Source organism: Rhinopithecus roxellana, chromosome 10 (genome assembly GCF_007565055.1).
Source record: "Rhinopithecus roxellana isolate Shanxi Qingling chromosome 10, ASM756505v1, whole genome shotgun sequence".
Taxonomy (NCBI): domain Eukaryota; kingdom Metazoa; phylum Chordata; class Mammalia; order Primates; family Cercopithecidae; genus Rhinopithecus; species Rhinopithecus roxellana.
In genome coordinates this window covers 7,620,977-7,635,547 of record NC_044558.1, presented here as the reverse complement: position 1 = coordinate 7,635,547, position 14,571 = coordinate 7,620,977, and the positions used below count along the sequence as shown (strand labels likewise).

The 14,571-nt window shown below is 44.6% G+C and overlaps 1 protein-coding gene across 2 annotated transcripts in view; it reads left to right on the top strand.

The window, feature by feature from the left end:
* SLC6A13 (solute carrier family 6 member 13) overlaps window positions 1-14,571 on the top strand; it is a 50,423-nt gene that overhangs the window by 14,865 nt on the left and 20,987 nt on the right. For both annotated transcript variants that reach the window (XM_030939722.1, XM_010375984.2), the window contains exons 3-4: window positions 6,001-6,135; window positions 7,061-7,201. In XM_030939722.1, coding sequence (XP_030795582.1) covers window positions 6,001-6,135; window positions 7,061-7,201 — 276 coding nt within the window. The remainder of the gene's footprint in view (window positions 1-6,000; window positions 6,136-7,060; window positions 7,202-14,571) is intronic.

Below are 14,571 nucleotides of genomic sequence, written 5' to 3'. Positions count from 1 at the left end.
TGATCTTTAACTTTCTTTTCTTATAATGTATTTGTCTGCTTTTATTATCAGGGTAATGCTCACTTTATAAAATTGGTTGGGTAAGCATTCCATCTTTTCAATTTTTTGGAAGAGTTTGTGTAGAATTGCTGTTATTTCTTCCTTAAATATTTGGAGGATTCACCACTGAAGTCATCTGAGCCTGGAAATTTTTGTGGGATGGGTTTAAACCAAAAACGAATTTTCCTTAGTAGTGATAGGGCTATTCAGACTATTTCTTTTTGAGTGGGCTTTGGTAGTTGTGTTTTTTGAGAAAATTTTTTATTTTTACCTATTTAGGTAAATAGGTTGCACTTACTGGCATAAAGTTCTTCATATATTTTCTTATTATTGTTTTAATATATATATAGAACCTTTACTGATGATACCTCTCATTTGTCATGCTGATAATTTGTATCTTCTAAAATTTTATCAATTTTATAATCTCAAAGAACCAGCTTTTGGTTCATGGATTTTCTCTATTTTCCTGTTTTCCATTTTATTGATTTCCACTTTGATTTTTATTTCCTTTGACTTACTTTGGCTTTCATTTGCTCTTATCCTTCCTTTCTTTCTCTTCCTTCCTTCCTTCCTTCCTTCCTTCCTTCCTTCCTTCCTTCCTTCCTTCCTTCCTTCCTTCCTTCCTTCCTTCCTTCCTTCCTTTCTTTCTTTCTTTCTTTCTTTCTTTCTTTCTTTCTTTCTTTCTTTCTTTCTTTCTTCTTTCTTTCTTTCTTTTTTCTTTCTTTCTTTCTTTCACTACACCCTCATTTCAGCAATAATTTCTCATTTCTTAAGGTGGAAGGTGAGGTAATTGATTTGAAACTTTTCTTCTTTTATCATTTAGTAAATCTCCTAAGTACTGCTTTAGCAGCATGCCACACATTTTGATACTGGGTTTCATTTCATTCCATTCAAGATACTTTCTAATTTCTCTTTTGATTACTTCAATAGAGCCATAGTAATCTCTTTTGATTACTTCTAAACAGAGCCATTGCTGTTTAGAAATGTGTTACCTAATTTCCAAATAGGTGGAAATTTTCCAGATGTCTTTCTCTGATAGATTTCTAATTTAGTCAGAGAACCGATTTTGTATTACTTGGATCCTTTTAAACTTACTGAGATTTGTTCTCTGGTCTAGGATACGGGCCTATCTTGGTAGAATATTTCATGTTCACTTGAAACTAATGTATATTCTGCTGTTGGACTGCTGGATAGAATATTCAATAAATGTCAACTAAGTTGAGTTGGTTGATATAATTTTTAAATCTTTTATGTCTGCACTGATTTTCTGTATACTTATTCTATAAATTATTGAGAGAGGGCTATTAAAATTTTTAAAATTTATCAGGAATTAGTTTATATATTTCTCTTGGTAGTTCTCTCAGTTTTTGCTTCATGTATTTTGAAGCTCTGTTATTAGGTGAATATGCACTTGAAATACTGATTGATGAATTGACCCTCGAGTAATTGACTCTTTAATCATTATGAAATGACCTTCTTTACCCTTGGTCATATTCTTTGCTCTGAAATTTACTTTGGGTGACATTAAGATAAACTTTACACAGATTTATTTTGAGTAGTATTAGCATGGCATATCTTTCTATCCTTTTACTTTTAACCTCTTCATGTCTTTTTTATTTGAAGTGCATTTTTTTAAGGCAGTATATAGTTGAGTCTTGTCAGTTTTTTAAAAGCCAGTCTAACAGTCTCTGTCTTTTATTTGGGATACTTAGACCATTTGCATTTAATACAATTATCCATATAATTAGGTTTAACTCTATCATCTTATTATTTGTTTTCTATTTGTCTTATCAGTTATTTGTTTCCCCCTTCCCTCTCCTCCTGCTTTCTTTTGGAATAATTGAATATTTTTTATTATTCCATTGTTAGCTTTCTTCTTTTTGTTGGCTTATTAGCTGTAGCTTTGTGGTGTTATTTTAGTGATTTTTTTTTTTTTTTTGAGATGGAGTCTTGCTCTGTCGCCCAGGCTGGAGTGCAGTGGCGCGATCTCGGCTCACTGCAAGCTCCGCCTCCCAGGTTCACGCCATTCTCCTGCCTCAGCCTCCTGAGTAGCTAGGACTACAGGTGCCCGCCACCACGCCCGGCTAATTTTTTGTATTTTTAGTAGTGACGGGGTTTCACCGGGTTAGCCAGGATGGTCTCGATCTCCTGACCTTGTGATCCACCCGCCTCGGCCTCCCAAAGTGCTGGGATTACAGGCGTGAGCCACCATGCCCGGCCATTAGTGATGTTTTAAACTTTGTAGTATACATCTTTAACTTATCACAGTTTATCTTCAAGTGATAATGTACCACTTTATATATATAAGAACCTTAAAATGCTACAATTTCATTTCTTTCCTCCTGATCTTTGTGCTCTTGTTATACATTTTTATATGTTATAAAATCCGTATTACATTGTTTTTATTTTTGTTTACCAATTATCTTTTAAAAAATACTTGAATAATAAGAAAAACATTCTATATGTTTCTCTATTTAATTACTGTTTCTAAAGTTCTTTATTACTTTGTATAGATTCATATTTCTATCTGGTGATATCATTTCACTTTCCCTGAAGGAGTTTCTTCAACATTTCTTATAGTTCAGTTCTGCTTATGATAGATCGTTTCAGGTTTTGCATGTCTTAAGAAACAGTTATTTCACTTTCATTTTTGAACAGTATTATTGCTGGGTATAGAATTCCAGGTTGACAGCTTTTTTTTTCTCCCCCCTCCTTTATTACTTTAACAAATGTGCTCCCTCATCACTGTCTTCTCTTTTGCATTGTTTTAAATGAGAAATTTGATGTTATCTTTGTCTGTACATACGTGTCCTTTTTCTCTGGTGACTTTTAAGGTTTTCCCTTAAAAGCTCCATATTCTGGTTTAAGTGATGTGATTATGATGCACCTTGGACTAGTTTTTTTAAAGTTTTTTTTTTTTGTCTTGGTGTCTGTTGAACTTTTTGGATCTATAGGTTTATAGTTTTCATAAAATTTGTAAAAATTTCAGTTATTATTTCTGTAAGCTTTTTCTCACCTTTTATTTCTTTCATTGACTCCCATTACATTAAGCTGTTTGAAGCTGTCTCGCCACTTAGGCACACCTGTTCTTTTTAAAATTTTTCTTTTCTTTTTTTTTTTTTTCTGAGATGGAGTCTCACTCTGTCGCCCAGGCTGGAGTGCAGTGTTATGATCTCGGCTCACTGCTGCAACCTCCACGTGCCGGGTTCAAATGATTCCCCTGGCTCAGCCTCCCAAGTAGCTGGAATTACAGGCATGCATTCCCCACACCCAGTTAACTTTTGTACTTTTAGTAGAGACAGGGTTTCACCATGTTGGCCAGGCTGGTCTTGAACTCCTGACCTCAGGTGATCCACCTGCCTCGGCTTCCCAAAGTGCATGGATTACAGACATGAGCTACCATGCCCGGCAAAAATTTTCTTTTTTCTCTCTGTGTTTCATTTTGGGTAGTTTCTACTATGGTTCAAGTTCACTAATCTTTTCTTCTCTGCCTACTAACATTAATCCCATCCAATGTATTTCTTTAAATCTCACACATTGTAGTGCTCATGTCTAGAAGCTTTATTTGGGTCTTTTTCAATATCTTTTATACTCCTAACTTTTGGAACACTTGCAATACAGTTATAATAATTTTTAAAGGTTCTCATCTGCTGATTCTAACATCTGTGTCAGTTATGGGTCAGGTTCGATCTCCTTGCTGTGAGTAACATTTTCCCGATTCTTTGCTCTCCTGGTAATTTTTGATTGAATACCAGACCTAGTAATATTTTTGCTTTATGGGTTGCTGGATAATTTAGTTTAGTTTTGTTTTGTTTTTTTTTTTTTTTGAGACAGAGTCTCGCTCTTTCGCCAGGCTGGAGTACAGTGGAGCAATCTCATCTCACTGCAACCTCCACCTCCCAGGTTCAAGCAATTCTCCTGGCTCAGTCTCCCAAGTAGCTGGGACCACAGACACATGCCACCAAGCCCAGCTAATTTTTGTATTTTTACTAGAGATGGGGTTTCACCATATTGGCCAGGATGGTCTTGATCTCTTGACCTCGTGATCCACCTGCCTTGGCCTCCCAGAGTGCTGGGATTACAAGCGTAAGCCACTGCACCCCGACTTTTTTTTGTTTGTTTTGTTTTGTTTTGAGATGGAGTCTTACTCTGTTGCCCAGGTTTGAGTGTGGTGGCACAATCTTGGCTCACTACAACCTCTGCTTCCCAGGTTCAAGCAATTATCCTGCCTCAGCCTCCCAACTAGCCACCATGCCAGGCTAATTTTTGTATTTTTAGTAGAGATAGGGTTTCACTGTATTGGCCAGGCTGGTCTTGAACTCCTGACCTCGTGATCTGCCCGCCTTGGCCTCCCAAAGTGCTGGGATTACAGGTGTGAGCCACCGCGCCTGGCCAATTTCGTATTTCTATAAATATTCTTGAGCTCTGTTCTGGGACCAGTGAAGTTACTTGCTCTTTTTACGTCTTGCTTTTAAGATTTGTTAGGTAGGACTAAAAGTGTGCCCAGTCTAGGGATAAATATTCCCCATTACTGAGGAAATGCCTTTCTGCATACTCTGCCTAATGCCTGGTGAATCTTGAGTTTACCCTGGCAGCATGTGAGCACCACTACTTTTAATCATTTTGAATGGTTCTTTCCCTCACCTCAGTTTTCTCACACGTATGCACTGACTAGTACTCAGTTGAAAGCTTGAGGGGACCCTCTGCCGATAAGCAGATTTTCCTCTCTGTGCAGCTGTTTCTTCTCTGGTATTCTGTGTCCTATGAACTCTCCTGTCCACTTTGCCAGCAGATAACAGGTCCATGGTAGAGAAAATATCAGTATATCTGGCATCAGTAGTCTTGTCTCCGCCAATGCGTATAGAAGCAGAAGGAGACAGATTACTAGCTTAGTTCATTTTATGTTGCTACAACAGAACACCTGAGATGGGTCATTTATAAGGAACAGATATTTATTTCTTATAGTTTTGGAGGTTGGGAAGTCCAGGGCAGGAGTCCACCTCTGGTGAGGGCCTTCTTTTTTGTGTCATCTCATGGCAGAAGGCAGAAAGGCAAGAGACTATTCATGCAAAAGACAGAGACCACATAAACCTTTGTTTTTTTTTTCTTTGACAGGGTCTTGCTCTGTCACCCAGGCTGGAGGGAGGACAGTGGCACACTCACAGCTCGCTGCAGTCTCGAACTCCCAGGTTTAATCAATCCTCCCACCTCAGCCTCCCGAGTAGCTGGGATTACAGGCACACACAGCCATGCCCAGATAATTTTTTTGTATTTCTTTTAGAGACAGTTTTCCCATGTTGCCCAGGCTGGTCTTGAACTCCTGGGCTCAAGTGATCCTCCTACCTCGGCCCCCCAAAGTGCTGGGATTACAGGTGTGAGCCACCGTGCCTGGCCCAAACTTACTTTTATAACAAACACATTCTCACAGTAATAACATTAATCCATTCACGAGGGCAGAGCCCTCATGACTTACATCTTATTAGGCTCCACGTCCCAACACTGTTGCACAGGGAATTAAGTTTCCAACACACACACTTTAGAGGATACATTCAAATCACAACAATGACTGAAAGGGCTTCTGATTTCAGCCTACTAAAAGACTACCTGACATTAACAGCAATGATTTCTTTGAAAAGAATGATAGCCTGTGGGCTGTGCCAGCGCTCCTAGACATCCGTTTTTTAATACGCTCCTTGTTATTGCCACAAGTTATGTGTTAGGCAGTAATTGTTCAGTATAGACTGAAACTTTGCAGTGAAAAAAGGCAAGAGAACATGTAGTAACACGGTGACTCTTGATCTCTGCTGTGGTTCCAAACATCTAGGCAGCTGTCTCCTGCAGCTTTGCATGTTCTCTACTCCGAGATTCTGACTGGCAGTGTGGGTTGGTCATGGGAGGAGGTGAGTGCAGACCATGAGGAGAATAGACCCAGGAAATGAACAGCCTGTTTTCTAACCACAGGTGCCTTCTTCATCCCCTACCTCGTCTTCCTCTTTACCTGTGGCATTCCTGTCTTCCTTCTGGAGACAGCACTAGGCCAGTACACTAGCCAGGGAGGCATCACAGCCTGGAGGAAGATCTGCCCCATCTTTGAGGGTGAGTAGCTCTGTATCTGATTCCAAAGCATCTTCATTAGTGGTTATGAACCTTATTTGGAATGACTTGAGTGATTAGTAGCAGTTCTGAGGTTAAGATAAGACTGCGAGTCTCTATGCTAAACCCTTGGTTTGTGGGCTGCATGCTAAGCTAGTCAGCTGATCCATCAGAGAATGGGCAAGAAACAGCAGCGAGGATGGGGCAAAGGTTTTAGGTTAAGTAAGTAGAGTGCAAAGCTACTTTAGCTATATGTTTTAAATACATAAAAATGTTGTTGTATTTTAAGACATATTTCGCTCAATTATAAAAATTTTAAAAGAGAACTTTAAATGAGAAAAAATTATTTCATTAATAGTTCTATCTTGGCTGGGCGTGGTGGCTCAGGCCTGTAATCCCAGCACTTTGGGAGGCCAAGGCGGGTGGATCACCTGAGGTCAGGAGTTTGAGACCAGCCCGGCCAACATGGTGAAATTAAAATACAAAAATAAAAAGATTACAAAAAATTAGCTGGGTGTGGTGGTGGGCACCTGTAATCCTAGCTACTCAGGAGGCTGAGGCAGGAGAATCTCTCGAACCTGGGAGGCAGAGGTTGCAGTGAGCCAAGACTGCATCACTGCACTCCAGCCTGGGCGATAAGAGTGAAACTCCACCTCTTAAAAAAATAAAAATTCTATCTTGACACAAGTATTTAAAATTTACAGTATTTAATTTCATTATTTCTCCATATATAGGATTTTCTTTACAGTTTTATTTTGAAATAATTATAGATTGACAGGGAGTTACAAAAATAGCAGTTTTCCTCAATGGTAAATTGAACTCCCGGCCTCAGACAGTCCTCTCACCTCAGCGTCCCGCATAGCTGAGATGACAGGTGCACGCCACCACCATCCGCCTTCCCTAGCCCAATTTTGCAGTTTCCCCGCAGGCATTGGCTACGCCTCCCAGATGATCGTCATCCTCCTCAACGTCTACTACATCATTGTATTGGCCTGGGCCCTTTTCTACCTCTTCAGCAGCTTCACCATCGACCTGCCCTGGGGCGGCTGCCACCATGAGTGGAACACAGGTATGGTCATCTCCCGAGGGCCCACTTCCTCCTCCCGTTCTGCCATGTTCACCGGAAGTGGGATTGTCCCTCTATCCCAGCTTAACACGGACGCACCAGAAATCACCCAAGTAGATCATGGAGAGCTTATGTCAAGAATAAGATCGAGAATTCACCAGCCTCACAGGCAAAATGTCAGGAACTTTTTAAAGAAAAAATTAACATCTTCAGTGAGAACTGACCGCTTTTATGTTGTTTAGCCATTTACTTAAATCAACTTGGAATGTGGTTAGTTTGATATATGGATACATGCCTTATTCATTTATTGGTTTCTCCTATCTTCTTTCTGATACATTCTAGGTCTTTCAAACGTGCAGTTCATCCGGACTTGCTTGTCAGGGGTGGCAGAGGCGGGAGAAAATCCACATACAAGTGGACCCGCACAGTTCAGATCCATGTTGTTCAAGGGTCCGCTGTGATTTATAATAGCAATTACAGTCGTGTGTCACTGAATGACAGGGGTACACTCTGAGGAATGCACTGTTGGCATTTTGTCCTGTATGAACATCACAGAGTGCACACACACATACCTACATGGCACAGCCTATCACACACCTGGGCTGCATGCTGTAATACTGTACTGTACACTGTAGGCGCGTGTAGCACAGTGGTAGGTATTTGCGTATCTAAACATAGTGAAACCTAGAAAAGGTACAGTAAAGATGCAGTATTTTATAATCACACGGGAACACTGTCATATAGGTGATCCACTGTTGACTGAAATGTTGCTATGTGCTGTATATCTGTAATTTCTCCTGTGCTTGTAAGACTACTTGAGCCACCCGTGGTAATAGAACCACTGACTCTAATGTGTAGAAAGTAACGACAACAGGCTGGGCGCGGTAGCTCACGCCTGTAATCCCAGCACTTCGGGAGGCCAAGGTGGGCGGATCACGAGGTCAGGAGATCGAGACTATACTGGCTGACATGTGAAACCCCATCTCTACTAAAAGTACAAAAAATTAGCCAGGCATGGTGGCACCTGTAGTCCCAGCTACTCAGGAGGCTGAGGCAGGAGAATAGCGTGAACCCGGGAGGCAGAGGTTGCAGTGAGCCGAGATCCTGCCACTGCACTCCAGCCTGGGTGACAGGGCGAGACTCTGTCTCAAAAAAAAAAAAAACAAAGTAACAACAACAACAAAAATATCTGGGACAATGCTGTCCAAAAGAACTGTCTGTAATGATGAAAATGTTCTTTGCACTATCCAAAATGGTAGATATTAATACTGGCTACATGTGGTTATTTATTGATTTACCTTTTCTGGGCAGTCGCAGTCAACCAGCGTAGGTTTGGAGTGACTCCTATATGTGGTTATTGTGCATCTGAAATGTGGCAAGTGGCTGGAGGAACAGAACTTTAACATTTGCATTGAATGTTAACTTAAACAGCCACAGGTGGCTCATGGCTGCCCCAGTGGACAGCGTGGCTGGAGAGCACAGGGGACACTCTTCAGCTTGGATTCTTGGCACATCCCTCTCTCCTCGTCCAAGTATCTTCCAGTGCCAGTCAACGAGGCCCTACCCCTTTGAAGTGGGCTAGCCATGATTAACTCTTTCTTTCTTTTTTATCTTTTTGTTTGTTTGAGATGGAGTCTTGCTCTGTCGCCCAGGCTGTACTGCAGTGGTGCGATCTCAGCTCACTGCAACCTCCACCTCCCAGGTTTAAGCAATTCTCTGCTTCAGCATCCAGAGAAGCTGGGACTACCGGCGCCCACCACCACGCCCGGCTAATTTTTTGTATTTTTAGTAGAGATGGGGTTTCACCATTTTGGTCAAGCTGGTCTTGAACTCCTGACCTTGTGATCCCCCTGCCTAAGCCTCCCAAAGTGCTGGGATTGCAGATGTGAGCCGCTGCGCCTGGACCAATTCTTTCTTGCTCAGATAAGTTACTCAGTTTTGAACTGGAGTTTGAACCCTTTACTTACCCGGAAAAACATTTTGCATGGTTAGCATGATATTCTTTATCCCCTTCATGACCTGACTCCTGTCTATGTCACCACCTCACCTTTACCTCTCTCGCCTTGTACTTGCTGCTCCCCTTCCAGGCACATCTTTGTGCATCACTGCCACCACCTCCATTCCACCATGATTTTTCAAAGGGAAAGTAAGCCTTGGGGGTACCTCCTCTGATACCCCAAGATTGCATGAGGCTCTTCTTAAACGTATCTGGTAGTACCCGCACTGGCCCCGGCCCTACTGCTGCACTTCCCTCACTTTTCTTCTGTTTGTTGACTTGGTTTTCCCACTAGTCATCAAGATCGTGAGGGCGGAAAAGGTGTCTTTATCTCCACAGCTTCTGTGCCTAGCACGGTGCTGGCTCTATTATAAGCACTCAAAAATATTGATTGAATGAATCGAGGTGTAAAGATCTGTTTTATTATAATTAGTCTGGGGCAGTGGCTCACGCGTATAATCCCAGCACTTTGGGAGGCTGAAGCCAGTGGATCCCTTCAGCTCAGGGGTTCAAGACCAGCCTGGGCAAGATGGTGAAACCCCATCTCTACTAAAAATACAAAAAATGTGCCAGGGGTGGTGGCACACACCCATGGCCCTTGCTACTTGGGAGACTGAGACAGGAGGATTGCTTGAGCCTGGGAGGTGGAGGTTGCAGTGAGCCGAGATTGTGCCACTGTGCTCCAGCCTGGGTACTAGAGAAAGACTTGGTCTCCAAAAAAAAAAATCTGTTTTATTATAATTCTTTAGCTTTATATATATTTTTCTTTTCTTCGTTTTTATTTTATTTTTAAAAATATCTTTGTGTACTGAATCCACCCTTGACAACCAGCTTGTCAGATAGTAAAGATTTTATCCAGATCTCAGTGGAGTCCCTCTTAAAACGATTTTGTCAATTTTTGGTGGCCTAGAGCTTTTGCTTCAGGGTATCACTAGGCCTGTCTTCCTTTGGATCGACTGGCGGTCTCTGGGACAATTCTGAGGCAAATTGAATACCTGAGTGTTATTTTTTGACATTGTTGACATCTCTCCTGGTGAGCCTGGTTTTACTCAGAGCCTCGCATTTGAACAGCACAAGACACGCTGTCCCGCCAAGATGAAATAATGCTTTTCTGGGTGTGCTGCAGCGTCAAGGAAAGTGAATGGTTTAGTGGACAGAGCACCCAGCTGGCCTTCAACCACCCAACAGATATCTGTTGAGCTCCTGCTGTATGATACCAGGCTCTGTTCTGAGCACTGGGAATATGGTAATAAACAAAAACAAAGACCCACCCTCCTGGGGCTTTCATTCTAGCGGTGGGAGGTAGACATAAACAAAACAAGTGGATGAGAAGTGTCCGGTTAGAAGGCAGCAGTACATCATGTTAGAAGACGGGCTACGGAGGAAAATAAGACAGAGACTGAGTTTTATGGGTGGGATTGCAATTTTCAGTGGCATAGTCAGGAAAGGCCTTACTGAGATGCCCCTTTAGCATTGGTCTCAAGGAGGAGGGGGAACAAGCCATTCAGCTGGGGGACAAGAACTCTAGGAGGAAGGGACTGAGGTGGCATGGCACCTAACGCGCCCCGTGTGTGCAGGGAACAGGGTGGATGTGGGAGGGCAGGTGGCTGAGGGAATGATGTGGGAATGGATCCAGAAGGGCCTTGAAGGCAACTAAAGGGGTTGCAACTTTCTCCTTTGAGCGGGATGGGAAACCCGTTACCCATTGGAGGCCTTGACCTGGGGTGGGACATGGAGTGATCTAAGGTTTAACAAAATGGAGATTTCATGAGGGGAGCAAGGGTGAAAACTGAAGGCCAATTAGGAGCCGGGAGCGGACGGTGCCTACCCTCTACCAGGGTGGTGGTAGTAGAGGTGACAAGAAGGATCCATCTAGATATTTTGAAGGCGGAACCCAGACAACTTGCTGACCTGGGTTCAGGCCTACACTTGCTCATTCATGAGCAGATACAGGCCATTTCTAAGACAATCCACTGTCTTCATGGGCACAATAGGGAAAACAGTATCTGTTTTAATATTTCCTAGGATTATTGTATTTATCAAACATAAAAAAGTCAGTACTCTTTGTAAAGCTCCAAAGTCACATACAAATAATAAAGAGACCATTTATTGAGCACTCTACATCCATGTTTTCATTTAATTTCTTATCAATCCTACGTAACGGATCTTACTATCTACATTTTAGAGACGAGGGAAGCCAAACACAGAGAACTGAGTTATAACTAACCCCCAGATGCACAGTTCATACCCGGGGGGTCAGCATTCAAGCCACAGCTTTCCAACCTGTGCTCCTGGCCATTCTGACACGTCACTTCCCAAGAAACTGTTCTTATTATTCCTCAAAGGTGGTGACTTTGCACAGGGCTGCCATCTGATCATGCTTAACGAGAATATATACCCAAGCATCTATGTACCCACATGTCCAAGTGTGCAGTAGAGAGTCAGCTGCGTTGGACCCACATGTCCAAGTGTGCAGTAGAGAGTCAGCTGCGTTGGACCCACATGTCCAAGTGTGCAGTAGAGAGTCAGCTGCGTTGGACCCACATGTCCAAGTGTGCAGTAGAGAGTCAGCTGCGTTGGACCCACATGTCCAAGTGTGCAGTAGAGAGTCAGCTGCGTTGGACCCACATGTCCAAGTGTGCAGTAGAGAGTCAGCTGCGTTGGACCCACATGTCCAAGTGTGCAGTAGAGAGTCAGCTGCGTTGGACCCACATGTCCAAGTGTGCAGTAGAGAGTCAGCTGCGTTGGACCCACATGTCCAAGTGTGCAGTAGAGAGTCAGCTGCGTTGGACCCACATGTCCAAGTGTGCAGTAGAGAGTCAGCTGCGTTGGACCCACATGTCCAAGTGTGCAGTAGAGAGTCAGCTGCGTTGGACCCACATGTCCAAGTGTGCAGTAGAGAGTCAGCTGCGTTGGACCCACATGTCCAAGTGTGCAGTAGAGAGTCAGCTGCGTTGGACCCACATGTCCAAGTGTGCAGTAGAGAGTCAGCTGCGTTGGACCCACATGTCCAAGTGTGCAGTAGAGAGTCAGCTGCGTTGGACCCACATGTCCAAGTGTGCAGTAGAGAGTCAGCTGCGTTGGACCCACATGTCCAAGTGTGCAGTAGAGAGTCAGCTGCGTTGGACCCACATGTCCAAGTGTGCAGTAGAGAGTCAGCTGCGTTGGACCCACATGTCCAAGTGTGCAGTAGAGAGTCAGCTGCGTTGGACCCACATGTCCAAGTGTGCAGTAGAGAGTCAGCTGCGTTGGTCCCACATGTCCAAGTGTGCAGTAGAGAGTCAGCTGCGTTGGTACCCACATGTCCAAGTGTGCAGTAGAGAGTCAGCTGCGTTGGACCCACATGTCCAAGTGTGCAGTAGAGAGTCAGCTGCGTTGGACCCACATGTCCAAGTGTGCAGTAGAGAGTCAGCTGCGTTGGACCCACATGTCCAAGTGTGCAGTAGAGAGTCAGCTGCGTTGGACCCACATGTCCAAGTGTGCAGTAGAGAGTCAGCTGCGTTGGACCCACATGTCCAAGTGTGCAGTAGAGAGTCAGCTGCGTTGGTCCCACATGTCCAAGTGTGCAGTAGAGAGTCAGCTGCGTTGGTCCCACATGTCCAAGTGTGCAGTAGAGAGTCAGCTGCGTTGGACCCACATGTCCAAGTGTGCAGTAGAGAGTCAGCTGCGTTGGACCCACATGTCCAAGTGTGCAGTAGAGAGTCAGCTGCGTTGGACCCACATGTCCAAGTGTGCAGTAGAGAGTCAGCTGCGTTGGACCCACATGTCCAAGTGTGCAGTAGAGAGTCAGCTGCGTTGGACCCACATGTCCAAGTGTGCAGTAGAGAGTCAGCTGCGTTGGACCCACATGTCCAAGTGTGCAGTAGAGAGTCAGCTGCGTTGGACCCACATGTCCAAGTGTGCAGTAGAGAGTCAGCTGCGTTGGACCCACATGTCCAAGTGTGCAGTAGAGAGTCAGCTGCGTTGGACCCACATGTCCAAGTGTGCAGTAGAGAGTCAGCTGCGTTGGACCCACATGTCCAAGTGTGCAGTAGAGAGTCAGCTGCGTTGGACCCACATGTCCAAGTGTGCAGTAGAGAGTCAGCTGCGTTGGACCCACATGTCCAAGTGTGCAGTAGAGAGTCAGCTGCGTTGGACCCACATGTCCAAGTGTGCAGTAGAGAGTCAGCTGCGTTGGACCCACATGTCCAAGTGTGCAGTAGAGAGTCAGCTGCGTTGGACCCACATGTCCAAGTGTGCAGTAGAGAGTCAGCTGCGTTGGACCCACATGTCCAAGTGTGCAGTAGAGAGTCAGCTGCGTTGGACCCACATGTCCAAGTGTGCAGTAGAGAGTCAGCTGCGTTGGACCCACATGTCCAAGTGTGCAGTAGAGAGTCAGCTGCGTTGGACCCACATGTCCAAGTGTGCAGTAGAGAGTCAGCTGCGTTGGACCCACATGTCCAAGTGTGCAGTAGAGAGTCAGCTGCGTTGGACCCACATGTCCAAGTGTGCAGTAGAGAGTCAGCTGCGTTGGACCCACATGTCCAAGTGTGCAGTAGAGAGTCAGCTGCGTTGGACCCACATGTCCAAGTGTGCAGTAGAGAGTCAGCTGCGTTGGACCCACATGTCCAAGTGTGCAGTAGAGAGTCAGCTGCGTTGGACCCACATGTCCAAGTGTGCAGTAGAGAGTCAGCTGCGTTGGACCCACATGTCCAAGTGTGCAGTAGAGAGTCAGCTGCGTTGGACCCACATGTCCAAGTGTGCAGTAGAGAGTCAGCTGCGTTGGACCCACATGTCCAAGTGTGCAGTAGAGAGTCAGCTGCGTTGGACCCACATGTCCAAGTGTGCAGTAGAGAGTCAGCTGCGTTGGACCCACATGTCCAAGTGTGCAGTAGAGAGTCAGCTGCGTTGGACCCACATGTCCAAGTGTGCAGTAGAGAGTCAGCTGCGTTGGTCCCACATGTCCAAGTGTGCAGTAGAGAGTCAGCTGCGTTGGTCCCACATGTCCAAGTGTGCAGTAGAGAGTCAGCTGCGTTGGACCCACATGTCCAAGTGTGCAGTAGAGAGTCAGCTGCGTTGGACCCACATGTCCAAGTGTGCAGTAGAGAGTCAGCTGCGTTGGACCCACATGTCCAAGTGTGCAGTAGAGAGTCAGCTGCGTTGGACCCACATGTCCAAGTGTGCAGTAGAGAGTCAGCTGCGTTGGACCCACATGTCCAAGTGTGCAGTAGAGAGTCAGCTGCGTTGGACCCACATGTCCAAGTGTGCAGTAGAGAGTCAGCTGCGTTGGACCCACATGTCCAAGTGTGCAGTAGAGAGTCAGCTGCGTTGGACCCACATGTCCAAGTGTGCAGTAGAGAGTCAGCTGCGTTGGACCCACATGTCCAAGTGTGCAGTA